General features: G+C 42.0%; 1 protein-coding gene across 4 annotated transcripts in view; it reads left to right on the top strand.

Annotated features, from left to right (window-relative positions):
• Nucleotides 1–13,297, top strand: part of SULF2 (sulfatase 2) — a 75,822-nt gene that overhangs the window by 43,555 nt on the left and 18,970 nt on the right. For 2 of the 4 annotated variants that reach the window (XM_044297484.1, XM_044297485.1), the window contains 2 exons: nucleotides 3,382–3,600; nucleotides 10,288–10,527. In XM_044297484.1, coding sequence (XP_044153419.1) covers nucleotides 3,426–3,600; nucleotides 10,288–10,527 — 415 coding nt within the window. In that variant the 5' untranslated portion in view covers nucleotides 3,382–3,425. Of the gene's footprint in view, nucleotides 1–496; nucleotides 518–581; nucleotides 665–3,381; nucleotides 3,601–10,287; nucleotides 10,528–13,297 lie in introns of those variants that run through there. The other 2 variants (XM_044297488.1, XM_044297486.1) reach the window with 2 other exon arrangements.

Below are 13,297 nucleotides of genomic sequence, written 5' to 3'. Positions count from 1 at the left end.
ACCTTAATTAATATTTACTGCTGTCTGGGTAGCAGACAGATGTCTTCACTCCTACACATAGTTTATTGCTGGGGAGAAATTTCAGCCAAGTTAATCACTCTGCCCCTCATGTACCTTAGGATCTCCCTGTTGTCCCTCATGTAGAAGGGGCTGGAGCTAGAGACAAACCAGCAGAATTTTGAATGCAGCTCTGGCTATGTCTTGAGTAGATCTGGAACTGTATAATATAACTGAAGCCAGGAGGTGGATTAACTTGTACAGAGTCTCTTTGCTCATGTTTGGTTGTCCTGTGCAGAAGGTGGACATGTTCCTCATTACTGATGTCCAGTTTTTTGTTTTTGTAGCAGAGGAAGCCGTGCACATTAGCTGCAGAAATTAGGAAGTTTTATGGACTCCACACCCTTCCTGTTACACCACAATCCCAGAATACAGTAAAGGCGATGATAGTTAACATGACATTATGAAGGATGATTGTACAGGAGCAGCGGGGCAGGTCGCTCTCATGTATGCCATACAGGTATACCCTATCGGCTCTGATGGACGTCATGTGACAGGAAATGTAGGGTCCCGGGTGGCCCTCATCTCCAGGGCCAAATTTTAGGTGGAACAAAGGCGGCAAATCTCCAGGGCTATATATGTTAAATTATATAGCACTGTTATTTAGGTAACTAAATTATTGTGGTACAAAATGGCAGTAATATTTAGGTGATTTATAACTTTATGTGGATATGGTAGTGCCATTAACTGGGCACTGATGTATTATTTGATTAGCATCTGGTGGTATTTTTTTGGCACTATAAGGGGTATTTTTTGGTCACAGTATGGCGGCATTACGCTATGCATTGTATGTGAGTATTATTTCTGCACTCTTTTGTATCCTATTTGGGCATGGGATTGTGATATATGGTGGAGTGGGATCGTTCTTTTTGTAATGTTTTATCGTGTACTGTAGTTTATCATTTTCAGCCTGATGTTTGTGAGTAATATTTTTTTCCTGGGGCCTCTACAGACCTTGGTTTGGGCCTTGCATATCTCCGTCACTGTCATTTTTGTCTGATTCTGTTAGATCTTCTCCACGCTTGGCTCTCAGGGCATCTTGGGTGAAGGTATTGAGTAAGAAAAGCTTCTGCTCCCAATATTGTCAGCAACTGCAATCACATGACCCCTCCTCTGTCCGCTGGGACGGCGCCACCAATTTTCCACCATCTCAGAGGTCTCGGAGCAGTTTTCCTCCCGCAGACATAACGCCTGTGAGCTGCACTGGAATCTATTGCCTTGTCCTGCTTACATTTATTATTTTTCTGGGCTTTTCTCCAGGCAGACAAAGGCGAGGCCGACATATGAAAAACGTAATTATTTCACTTTTGTGTCCAACTTGGAGCTGACCCAAAACTCTCATGGCTGAAAATATCTCTCACCCACCGAGCCGTAGCTTTGTTCCATCCATGAGAACAGCGGCCATTACTGCACTCTAGAGAGTCCAGCGCAAGCTCCAGTCTGCCCCCAGCTTAGCTAGAAAGCTAGGTGCCCCCTGAACCCGACCCAGAAAGCAGGCAGCCCCACCTGTGCCCCCTAGTAAATGTAAACCATAGTGAATGTAGTTGTTCCCACTAAGCCTGTAAAGCCGTTAGCCCGTAATACCTGTAATCTGTCCACCGTCAGCGCCTAAGGATGTATAGAAGAACCATGAATTCTGTACTGGTCCAAAAAGTATGGTTATCCATCCATAAGCTCGGCTCTTTCCCAACTTACATAGGGTTCCATAGAGATCAGCAGGCATGTTCAGGAGCACCCACCTGTCTTGGGTATATACGTGTAACCAGGGGGCAGATAATTTTACATCGGGGGCTGGGGGTCGGTTATCATTTTTATTTTATTTTTTCCCATCGTTCTGTCATGACTCACTTTCACTTTGGCTAATATTACATCTTGTTTCTTGGGACATGTATGCAAGGACAATTGCTTTTCAGTGGACTTCCTCGCTGTTCCCTGAGACTTCTGCCCCTCCCGTCCTTAGGCTCCTGGCATCACATGTGTCTGCCAGTTCTGTATGAATTCGGGATCAGAAACTTGGGAACATTGTGGATGGCGAAAATTGTCTGTAGAGTCAATGCCAGCTTAATTGCACAGTGCGCTGACTCTATTGCCTCGCACCTCAGCCCTTTCATCGTCTCCACATAGAAGACTGATGATTGTGAATGGGGCCCAGTAATTGTAATGTTCAGCTGTCAGATTGTTACTGATGGCGGGAGCTGCTTTGGCCTCAATGTGCCCCGACGACTCCAGCAAGGTTCACAACTCTCCCGCCAAGGAGGCGAATAACAGGACGGAGCTATGAACCCACTGACTATTGAGCGCAGAATGCCGGAATAATGGCGGTTAATAATCCATAGCAGGCAGAGGTGGTTTCATGCAGCGTCCTCCCAGCAACTTTCAATGGGGCCAATTAATAAGGGATTAGCTGGAAATAGTGGCGGGAAGATTTTATTCATGTTAAATGGGCTGTTGATTGTGTGCATGAAAATGGCTTGTACCTTCACCATGAAGGGGCGGCCATGGTGCTGCCTCCTGAGAACGTTGTCTGCAGTCCCTAATATACCTGCACTCACCAGGAGACAGGGATCAGGTAACACAGCACCATGTTATCGCCCTTTCATTTTAAGGGTCTGTACAGAAGAAGCGGCTGTTCGTGTGACTGAGTACGTTATATTATTGGACATATGACCTTCAGTTCCGGCTCCGTCATGTGTCTATGTGAAGTTTGCTGTCACTGTATCTCTCTCCAGCGTACATTCTACATAATGTTTTATACTCCAGTCACATCCAGAGCTGCGTTCACAGTTCTTCTGGTTTCCTGTTACCAGAGAGCAATCCATTGTGGGAGCTTAGAAAATAATTAGACAAGTAGATGTTAGATCAGCTAACTTATAAAGTGGAATCTGTTTCCAGGCTTTGGATGTGATTGGAGGGTAAAGCCTCATGCACACAACCATATTTTTGGTCCGCATCCGATTTGCATTTGCGGATTGTATGCGGACCAATTCAGTGGGGTTGCAAAAGATGTGAACAGCGCATAATGTGCTGACTGCATCTGTTTGTCTGTTCCGTCGGCCCGCAATATGTCCTATTCTTGCCTGTTTTGCGGACAAGGATAGGACATTAGTACAGTTTTTTTTCTTGTTTTTTTTTTTATGTTGCCATGCACACTGCCAGGATGTTTTTGGGGCTCCGTAGTTTGCTTACCGCAAAACATGGTTGTGTGCATGAGGCCTAAGATTTGATAGGACTTGTCCCATAATGTGCTTCTCTGTGGTGACAGCAAAATTGAAGTGCAAACAGCAGTTTTTGTTGCATTGACATTGACCTTTGTTTTCTCTGCAGAACTTGTGAACCTCACGGTAGAGACGTGACCTCATCGTCCAGCGATGGCGCACCAGATCATCCTGCTTAGCCTGTTAATAGCAACTGTCTTGTTGGTGATAGAGGGAAGCCTTCCCTTCCTGTCCAAACAGCGATTGAAGGGGCGATTCCAGAGAGACCGAAGGAATATCCGTCCAAACATCATCCTCGTACTGACCGATGACCAGGATGTGGAACTGGGTGTGTACCATAAGAAAGATGGCGGTGTATGCTGTATGGAAATGAGGGGATCAATTCAAATGACATTTTAATGGTGTAAATAAAATAAAAAATGGTTGCCTACATTGTACCTAAGTGAGGGGGCAAATTTAAAGGATGTTCTAGTGGTGTAAATAAAATAAAAAAAGGCGGCCTATATGTTTGTAATTGATGGCAAGGGAAAAATGTATAAGGGTGTTGTGCTAGTGTAAATAGAAAAGTGTGTATATATACTGTATATAAATGGGGGGAGGCAAGTTTAAAAGATGTTCTAGTGGTGTAATTAACAGATTGCAGCCTAGCCTGTATGTAAATGAGGTGGACAGGGGGACAAGTTTAAAGGATGTCCTAGTGGTGTAAATAAAAAGATGCCCTCCTCATTTTATGTAAATGATGGAGAGGCACGTTTAAGGAAAGCTCTAGTGGTACAACTAAAAAGATAGTGACCTGTCTTCCATGTAAATGAGGGCAAAGAGAAAAATTCAGAGGGCGTTGTGGTGTAAATAGAAAGATGGCGACTTCTGCTGTATGTGGACGAATTCAAAGGCTGCTCCTCTACTTGTTTAGAGAGAAAGATGGCGTCTCATTGTGTATATAGTCATGAGAAAAGTAAAGTGCAACCTATTGGAATTCTATGGTTTTACGTATCTGTGCATATTTAAAAAAATCATTGGAAGGTCTTACAATTCGATTATTTATTTAACAAATACTAGGCCAAAGTGCAGAAGTTGTGTGCCAACACTTATGTACATACTTACTGCTAATCATATGTCCTTGATGAACTGATCATCAGCAAGTGATCTCCAAGAGCAGACATTTTGGCAGTTTGCTGGTCTGTAGTAGTAGTAGAGAAGCAATTGTTAATTCCTATCAATATGGGGAGGGTTATAAACAATTTGAAGTCCATTATCCTGCAGTGAGAAAGAAACTTTTCCTCATGTGAATAATGACACTTGACAATATTCCTAGGAGTGAACTTGTCCCAGCAAATTTACCCCAGGTCAGACCATGCAAGGACTAAAATTTAAAATTCTATAGGCCTCAGTTAGCATTTTAACCCAGGTAGGCCCCTATGATATGAGCGTTCGCTGGATTGCGCAGGGCAAGGGCTTCTTAGTTTGTTCTTACACTGCTAGGCAGAGGCTTCCGCCCAGCAGTGTATTCGGTGACGTCACCAGCTCTGATGGGTGGGCACTAGCGATGCCCTAGATTTTTTATTTTTTTTAGCTCTAAAGCTAGCCCATTAGTGCCGATGACATCACCGGGCGGAAGCCTCCGCCTAGCATCGGAGCACAAAATGCTCATATCACGGGGGCCTGCCTGGGTGAAAATGATAACTGAGGTCAGTCCCTATGGAGAGCCTGGTACGTACCGGATCTCCATAAAAAGCCTTTACACTGCGCAATTCAGTGCAGGGCAAAGGAGAGCATTGGAGCATGAAATGTTCTGATGCTCATATTAGGGGGCTGCCTGGGTATGTCCAGGTTCAGCTCTGAACCTGGACAACCCCTTTAAACGTTCAAGTTCATGACCATACAGATAGAAAACGACTGAACGAGTATGGCTTGTTTGGAAGAGTTACAGGGAGAAAGCTTCTTCTTTCTAAAAAGAACATGGCAGCACGACTAAGGTTTGCAAAGTTGTATCAGAAGAAAGGACAAGACGTCTGGAACAGTGTTCTTTGGACAGACCAGAGCAAAGTGGAGATGTTTGGCCATAATATACAGTACCACGTTTGGTGAAAACCAAACGCAGCATATCGGCACAAACACCTCACAACAACTGTCAAATGTGGCGGAGGAGTGATGATTTGGGCTTGTTTGGCAGCCACGTGACCTGGGCACCTTGCAGTCTTTGAATGGACCATGAACTCCTTGATTTCATACATAATTCCATTTCATTGGGTTGCTGTTCATCAGAGGTTTTGCTTCCCTAATTTTAAGACTTTATAAGGACCAGATTTATTTTTTTATGTCCCTACTTAAAGGGTTTATCCCATTTTAGACAATGGGGGTATATTGCAAGGATATGCCCCCATTGTCTGATAGGTGCGGGTCCCGCACCTACAACGAGAACGGAGCCGGGGAGAGTTGTGGCTGGAGGACCCCGGGTTTCCCAGGGTCCGTCCACCACCAGACACAGCTCCCCGCCTCTCCCATTGAAGTGAATGGGAGCGCACCGCGCATGCGCGGCCAACGCTCCCATTGATTTCTATGGGGCCGCGGCTCCATAGAAATGAACGGAGGGCGGCTGCGCAGTGCACCCTCCTCCACTTTCTCTACTCCGTTCTCCTTGTAGGTGCGGGTCCCGCACCTATCAGACAATGGGGGCATTCCCTAGCGATATGCCCCCATTGTCTGAGATGGGATAACCCCTTTAAGGGGCATCTGTCAGCAGATTAGTACCCATGAAACTGGTTGACCAGTTCCATGTGCACTTGGCAGCTGAAGGCATCTGTGTTGATCCCATATTCATATGTGCCTGCATTGCTGAGAAATATGATGATTTAATATATGCAACTGAGCTTCTAGGAGCAACAGGGGCGTTGTTGTTACACAGACAGTTTCATAGGTACAAATCTGCTGACAGATGCTGTTTAAAACCATCAGTTCAAAGATGGTGTAGATAGTTTTTTTTCATGACAGTATAATTGTAGGGCAGCAGTCAGATGTAGTGGTCATTCTAGTGGTGTCAGTAGAGATGGCCTCTGTTGCCGGTCTGGTGCTTGTTACTGTACAGCTGCATCCTGTCTTTTTATACATAGATTATAACATAGAAGCCGCAGGTGTTGGGAGGTAATTGTCGTTCACATTTTGTTCAGCATCACTTCCTGTCACTAATATTCATGCAGAGTGACAAATCTCAGGAAATTCTGGGCTTAGATTAGCAGAAAAGCAGATTATCCCCTGCGCCTGGAATCCATCAGCAGCGCTCATGCTGCCGCATGCATTAACTGCGAGGTACTGAGCCATCAACTCCCCAGACACGAGCATCTACATCGACTTTGTGAACACCATTGATGGAGCCGCCGCCGCCATGTTCATTACGTGCATCTGACATTAGGGTAATTTCATTCTTCAATTAGATGGAGATTGTTCAGTCTCTGCCCCGGGGATCATTTATTATTCTGCTCATCCAGAAAACGTAAACAAGCAGCGGCGGAAAGTCCTCGTCTTAGTGCCGATACACCAGAGGAGGGGATCATTAATAATTCTAAAAATATTGAGAAAGTTTCATAACACGAGAGGATAAGTACACGATGGGTGATGATGATTATTATTATTAATAAGAATATTAATGTTTCATTGCTGATAATGCATCAACACATGAGGCAAAGTGATTAATAATTGTAAATTCTAGTAATTTATCAAGCCATTATTAACAATAAAAATGTATTGAAAAAGAAGTGATTATTAATAATGTATGAATACATGAGAGGTCGTGATTATCCTTATTAATAATAAAGTGTCTATACCCAAATGATTATGAATAACTTTCTCTCATGTATCAATGCATTACTATTATTCTTAGTATTCATCACTTCCCCTCATGTATTCTTACAAATAATCACTATTGATAAATGTATTATTTATAATCACTTTCCTTTATGTATTGATACATTATTATAATCATTATTATTCACTTTTCTTTGTGTACTGATATTTTATTATTATTTCCTCTCCTGGATGCAGACATAATCACTTCCTCGAGTTTTGATACATCGCTGTTATTCATATTATAAATCACTTCCTCTCATGTATTAATTTATTATTATTATTATTATAATAATATCAATACACAAATGTGTTCATAAAGAAGTAATTATGAACGATGCCTATATACATGAGGAGGAGCTATTAATAATAGTAATAATGTATCAATACACTTCTTGTGCATTATTATAATTCTTTGTAACAGTACACAAGAGGAAGTGATGAATAATGTATGGATAAGAGAAGTTATTATATTTATTATTAATAATAATAATATATGAATTTATGGGGCACAGCAGGGACTCCCCCCTTGGGTATGGCAGGGAACGCGCTCGGGCCCATTTATTAAGACCAAAGATTTAGACGCCGGTCTTAATAAGGCCCTACAGTGGATCCGCTGCAGTTATGAACAGGCGCAGGCCTCTACATAACTTCGGCGCATTCTACGTCTAAAACAGGCGTAGAAAATGGTAAATGAGACAGGCCTGCCAGCCTGTCCCCTTCCCCGCCCACACCATGTCCACTTTTTTAGACCTGGCGTGAGCGGGAAAAAGTCGCAGGTTGTGCCAGAAATACGCACAATATAGGCATATTTCTGTTTAATAAATGACCCCCATAGTTTTTAAGGCTAAAAAAGACATGCGTCTATCTACTTCAGCCTGTTACCCTGCAAAGTAGGTCCAGCGGAAGGCAAAAAAGCTTGCATAGTGTATTCAGGGTACGGAAGCGATGCTTTGGGGTATGGCGAGGAGCGCTTTTTAAAACTTTGAAAAACATAAACCTAAAGAGTCCATAGGTCTGTGCCCAACTGATGTTGTCCATTTAAGGCCTAGCTCTTTTCAGTGGTGGTGTCAGCCACATTCTCTGTTCTTGACTGTGGCGAGCATGGGGTTAATTGTTTTTTTTTTTTTTTTCTTTCCTGCTCCCTTCTGTGGGGGATTGTAGTGATTTAAATCTAAAGTTGTTTTGACTGTGAGTTTAAATATTTATTGGCGTCCTAGTTGTACGAGTGCTGCTGATGCCGGTCGCCCCTCCGCTGTCATCCTGCATTACCTTCATATTAGATCATGCGTTTCTATATGAGTCACGGCGGAGTCCTGCACTGTCTCCTGGGCCATGCTGCATGTACGATCTTGTCCTCACAGATGCTCCTGTCACATCCTCGCCATCAGCTATAAAGCTTTAATGAACGGACATTCAGTGTATTGGGCAGATTTGTAGTCTGAGTGTGAGCAAAAAAACGGGACCGTGCAGGTCCCCACCCCGAAATATCGCAGCTTGGTGCAGAGGTTGTAATGTGAAAGCAGAGACCTAAAATCCTTCATTTAAGAAATCCTCTGCTTTCCTGATCCGGGATTATGTCTTGTACTCCAGTCACATACAGAGTTGTATTATTAGTATAACACTGGTCTTGTATTGTTATTTCAGTATTATAGTAATAGTCTTTTATTATTACAGTGGTAATATAGCACTAGTCTTATACTAGTAGTATAACACTGTTCCTGTATTATTATGGAACTATTATTGCACCAGTCCTGTATTATAGCACTCGTACTGTATTATTGTACTAGTATTATAGCACTGGTCCTGTATTATACTATTATTATAGCACTGTTACTGTATTTTTATAGTATTATAGCACTAGTCCTTTATTATAGTAGTATTAGAGCACTATTCCTGTATTATTATAGTAGTATTATAGCACTATTCCTGTATTTTTATAGTAGTATTATAGCACTATATCTGTATTATTACAGTAGTATTATAGCATTGTTACTGTATTATTATAGCAGTTAATGTAATGCTCCTGTATCATTATTATTATAATAGTATTATAGCATTGGTCCTCCTGTGTTACATTTGTTTTATAGATCTGGTCCTGTATTATTATTATTAATTATTATTATTATATTGATTCTATATTATTAAATAGTTTTATAGAATTGGTCCTGTATTATTATTATATTGGTATTCTAGCACCAGGCTTGTAATATAATAGTATTATAGTTCCGTTCCTGTTATTAAAGTAGTATTATAGCACAGGCTTGTATTATTATATTATAACATTGGTCCTGTATTATTACATTTGTTTTATAGCACCACTAGTCCTGTATTAATAGTATTATAGCATCAGGCCTATAATATAGTAATATGATGGTTACGGGCCTGTATTATTACAGTAGTATTATAGCATTGGTCCTACATTATTATACTAGTATTTTAGCATTGGTCCAGTATTAAAGGATTAGTTTTATAGCACCATTATTACATAGCTTTATAGCACTATTACAGCTCTGGTCCTGTATTATTACAATAGTATTATGGAGCACTAGACCTGTATTATAGTAGTATGATCGTTCTGGTTCTGTATTATTACAGAAGTATTATAGCACTGGTCCTGTATTGTTATAGTACTTTAGCATTGGTCCTATTTTATTACATACGTTTATTAGCTCTGGTCCTATATTATAATAATATTATAGCTCTGGTCCTCTATTACAGTAGTTTTATAACAGTGGTCCTATATTATAAAAGTATTTTAGCATTTGTCCTATATTACATTAGTATTACAGCAGCAGTCCTGTATTATTATAGCAGTATTATAACTGTGGTGCTGTATTATTATACTAGTGTTAGTGTTGGTCCTGTATTACAGTCATTTTATAGCTCCTGTATTATAGCAGTATTAGAACTCTGGAGCTGTCTTATTATACTAGTATTATAGTGTTGGTCCTGTATTGATACACTAGTTATATAGCTCCTGTCCTTTTTTATTATTATTATTATTATTATTATATTAGTATTTTAGCATCAGTCGTGTATTATTATAGTAATGTTATCGCCACACGTATAATTTATGTAGCTGTATACATCTGGTCCTGTAATATGTTGTGTTTCCAACCTTGTGTTTTTGTGAGATGCAGGCTGCTGAGCTCGGTTTCTCTTTTCCTACCAGGTTCCATGTCTGTGATGAACAAGACGAAGCGCATCATGGAGCAGGGAGGGACGCACTTTATAAACGCTTTTGTTACTACGCCCATGTGCTGCCCATCCCGCTCCTCCATCCTGACAGGAAAGTATGTCCACAACCACAACACCTACACCAACAACGAGAACTGTTCATCACCATCATGGCAGGCACAGCATGAGCCGCACACATTTGCCGTGTACCTGAACAACACCGGCTACAGAACAGGTGAGCGCGCAGTTGGCAAAGCATTGTGGTCAGTGTGTCTTATAAGTCAGGACTCTGCTACAGGTGTCTGGTGGACGGTTACTACAAAGCTTGTACTGGCACCCTTCATCTCATAGGACAGGGCGAGGGGTCGGTATGCTGTTTAGCTGCATCATTCTTCCACCATGTGCTGAGCAGACCGGACAATAATATCACTGTGATTAACCCTGTGCGGTCATGTGATAACTGTGATTATTAAATGACCGGTCCATTGTTCTGTACATGAAGCTTAATCATGGTATAACGGTAGAGTATATGTTCTGCAACAGACTTTGGCAGAAAACACAAATACTTCTCCCACCTTTTTATTACAGTATGAGTGCAGACAACCCTCCATAAACATGTCCAGGGTATCAGGGCAGGTAACATCAGGTGTTAGGTCTGTACAGGTTTGCAGTCTTTGAATATCTCAGGGGAGACGAGGATCGGGTAAAATAAAAATTTTCGCCCCATCCTGTTGCTCACTGGGGATATAGAAGTGCCTGGCAGTGGCTTTCTCAGTTCTCCCTATTGAATAGAAGCATGTTTTTGGGGAAGCTGAGAGGTAGACAGGAGAGATAGTAGCTATTGAATGTGTATGGCCAGCTTTAGATGGTGATGAAGTTCCATTGTCATAGGGCTGCAGCCACCCTTGTGTCACTCAGCTCTGCCTCATCTTTTATCCGCTGTCACCTTGTTATTACATGGTGAACGTGCCGGAGGGTGGCGTCTTCTCATTTGTATCGGTGTATGCGGCAGTCTCCATGTTAGCATGGTCGCATTCTAGCATTTGTCACGGAAGTAAAGAAAAAATAAAATTATTCACAGATGAGAGGATCCACGGATGCTGATAAGTCGCTGGCAGCTTTATTGCGTATTTAATGGGCGTAAATGGCAGCAAATTAACACCTCTAATTGTGTTTTTATCCAGGGAGGGGGATTATTCTAATCAGCTGCCAACAAGTCAGAGATAACAGCGGTCCTGGCACCATCGCCTACTGATATCACACACACACCAGGCTGCGCCCCTTCCCCCATAATTCTGGGTTGCCCTTCCAGAGTTATGGCAGCTACAGTTGCAGGATCCAAGCAGTGGCCAATGTCCTTGCTGGACCGTGCAAGAGCTGCAAAGAATCTGGAGGAAGTTTCTGGGAAATGTCTGTGTCTCTCCTCCATGTTTTATTGATGAAGCTGCAGGAGAACAATAAGGAATGTTCCCCATCCCCCGCTTCACCATCTGCACCCACTCTGTCTGATCCACAATGTGTCACTATCTTTGCTAATTGGAGTCAGTGAAACAAAAAAATCTAAAAGAACAAAAAAATCACATTAACAACAAATCAGAAGCAACAGAGAAGCGAGCATCGGGGAGAACCTGAATCCCAATAACGAGACCCTGACCATGTGACATTATACAAAAAATGTGCTTGATGATCTGTCCCCTGTATATGTCCCAAGAGCCCCCTGCTGCACTGGTCCTAATGAGATAACTCTATCAAACAAGACTTAGATACCTGGCTCAACAGACAGTATCAACTATGATAAGCTTAGATACAGCAATGCAGCAGACAGGTTCACACACAATAGGCTTAGACAGCATCTCAGCAGATAGTATCACACACTATAGGATTAGATACAGCAGTTCAGTAGGCTGTTTCACACACAGTAGGACTAGATACAGTATTCAGCACAGAGTATAACATATGATAGGCTTGAATACAGTGGCTCAGCAGTTTTCCACACAATAGGATTAGATACAGCAGTTCAGCAGACAAATTTGCTCAGGATAGGCTTAGATACATCAGCTCTGCAGACAGTATAACACATCATAGGTTTAGGTACAGTGGTTCAGCAGACTGTTTCACATAAATAGGTTTAGATACCCAAGGGAAGATTTATCAAACTGGTGTAAAGTAGAACTGGCTTAGTTGCCCGTAACAACCAATTGGATTTCACCTTTCATTTCCCAAATTTGCTGTGAAAAATGAAAGGTGGAATCTGGTTGCTATGGACAACTAGGCCAGTTCTACTTTACACCATTTTGATAAATCTCCCCCACAGTTTCACGCATAATAGGCTTAGATACAGCAGACAATATCACACATGATAGGCCAAGATACAGTGGCTCAGCAAACGGTATCACATATAGGTTTAGCTACAGTATCAACTATGATAAGCTTAGATACAGCAGCACAGCAGATAGGATCGCACACAATAGGATTAGCTATAGCAGCTTAGCAGACAGGTTCACAGGTGATGGTCTATTGAACTGCTGTATCTAAGCCTATCATGGGATACTATCTGCAAAGCCTCTGTACGTAAAAGGATGTGCGACACTGTGCGTTGAGCTAGTGTCATGTGTGATACTGTACACTGAGCAGCTGTACCTTATCCTATTGTGTAATACCATCAGCTGTAGCTACACCTATAATGTGTGACACTGTTTGCTGAGCCACTGTATCTAGGCCCATCGTGTGTGATACTGTCTGCTGCATCTAAGCCTATTGTGTGTGAAACTGTGTCTAAATCTATTGTATGTGAAACGGTCTGCTGAGCCACGGTATCTAAGCCTATTGTGAGCAAACCAGTCTGCTTAACTGCTGTATCTAATCCTATTCTGTGTGAAACTGTCTATTGAACTGCTGTATCTAAGCCTGTTTCACACAGAATAGGATTAGATACAGCAGTTCAGCAGACTGGTTTGCTCACAATAGGCTTGGATACCGTGGCTCAGCAGACCGTTTCACATACA

This window comes from Bufo gargarizans, chromosome 6 (genome assembly GCF_014858855.1).
Source record: "Bufo gargarizans isolate SCDJY-AF-19 chromosome 6, ASM1485885v1, whole genome shotgun sequence".
Taxonomy (NCBI): Eukaryota; Metazoa; Chordata; class Amphibia; order Anura; family Bufonidae; genus Bufo; species Bufo gargarizans.
This window is presented reverse-complemented; position numbering and strand designations above follow the sequence as displayed.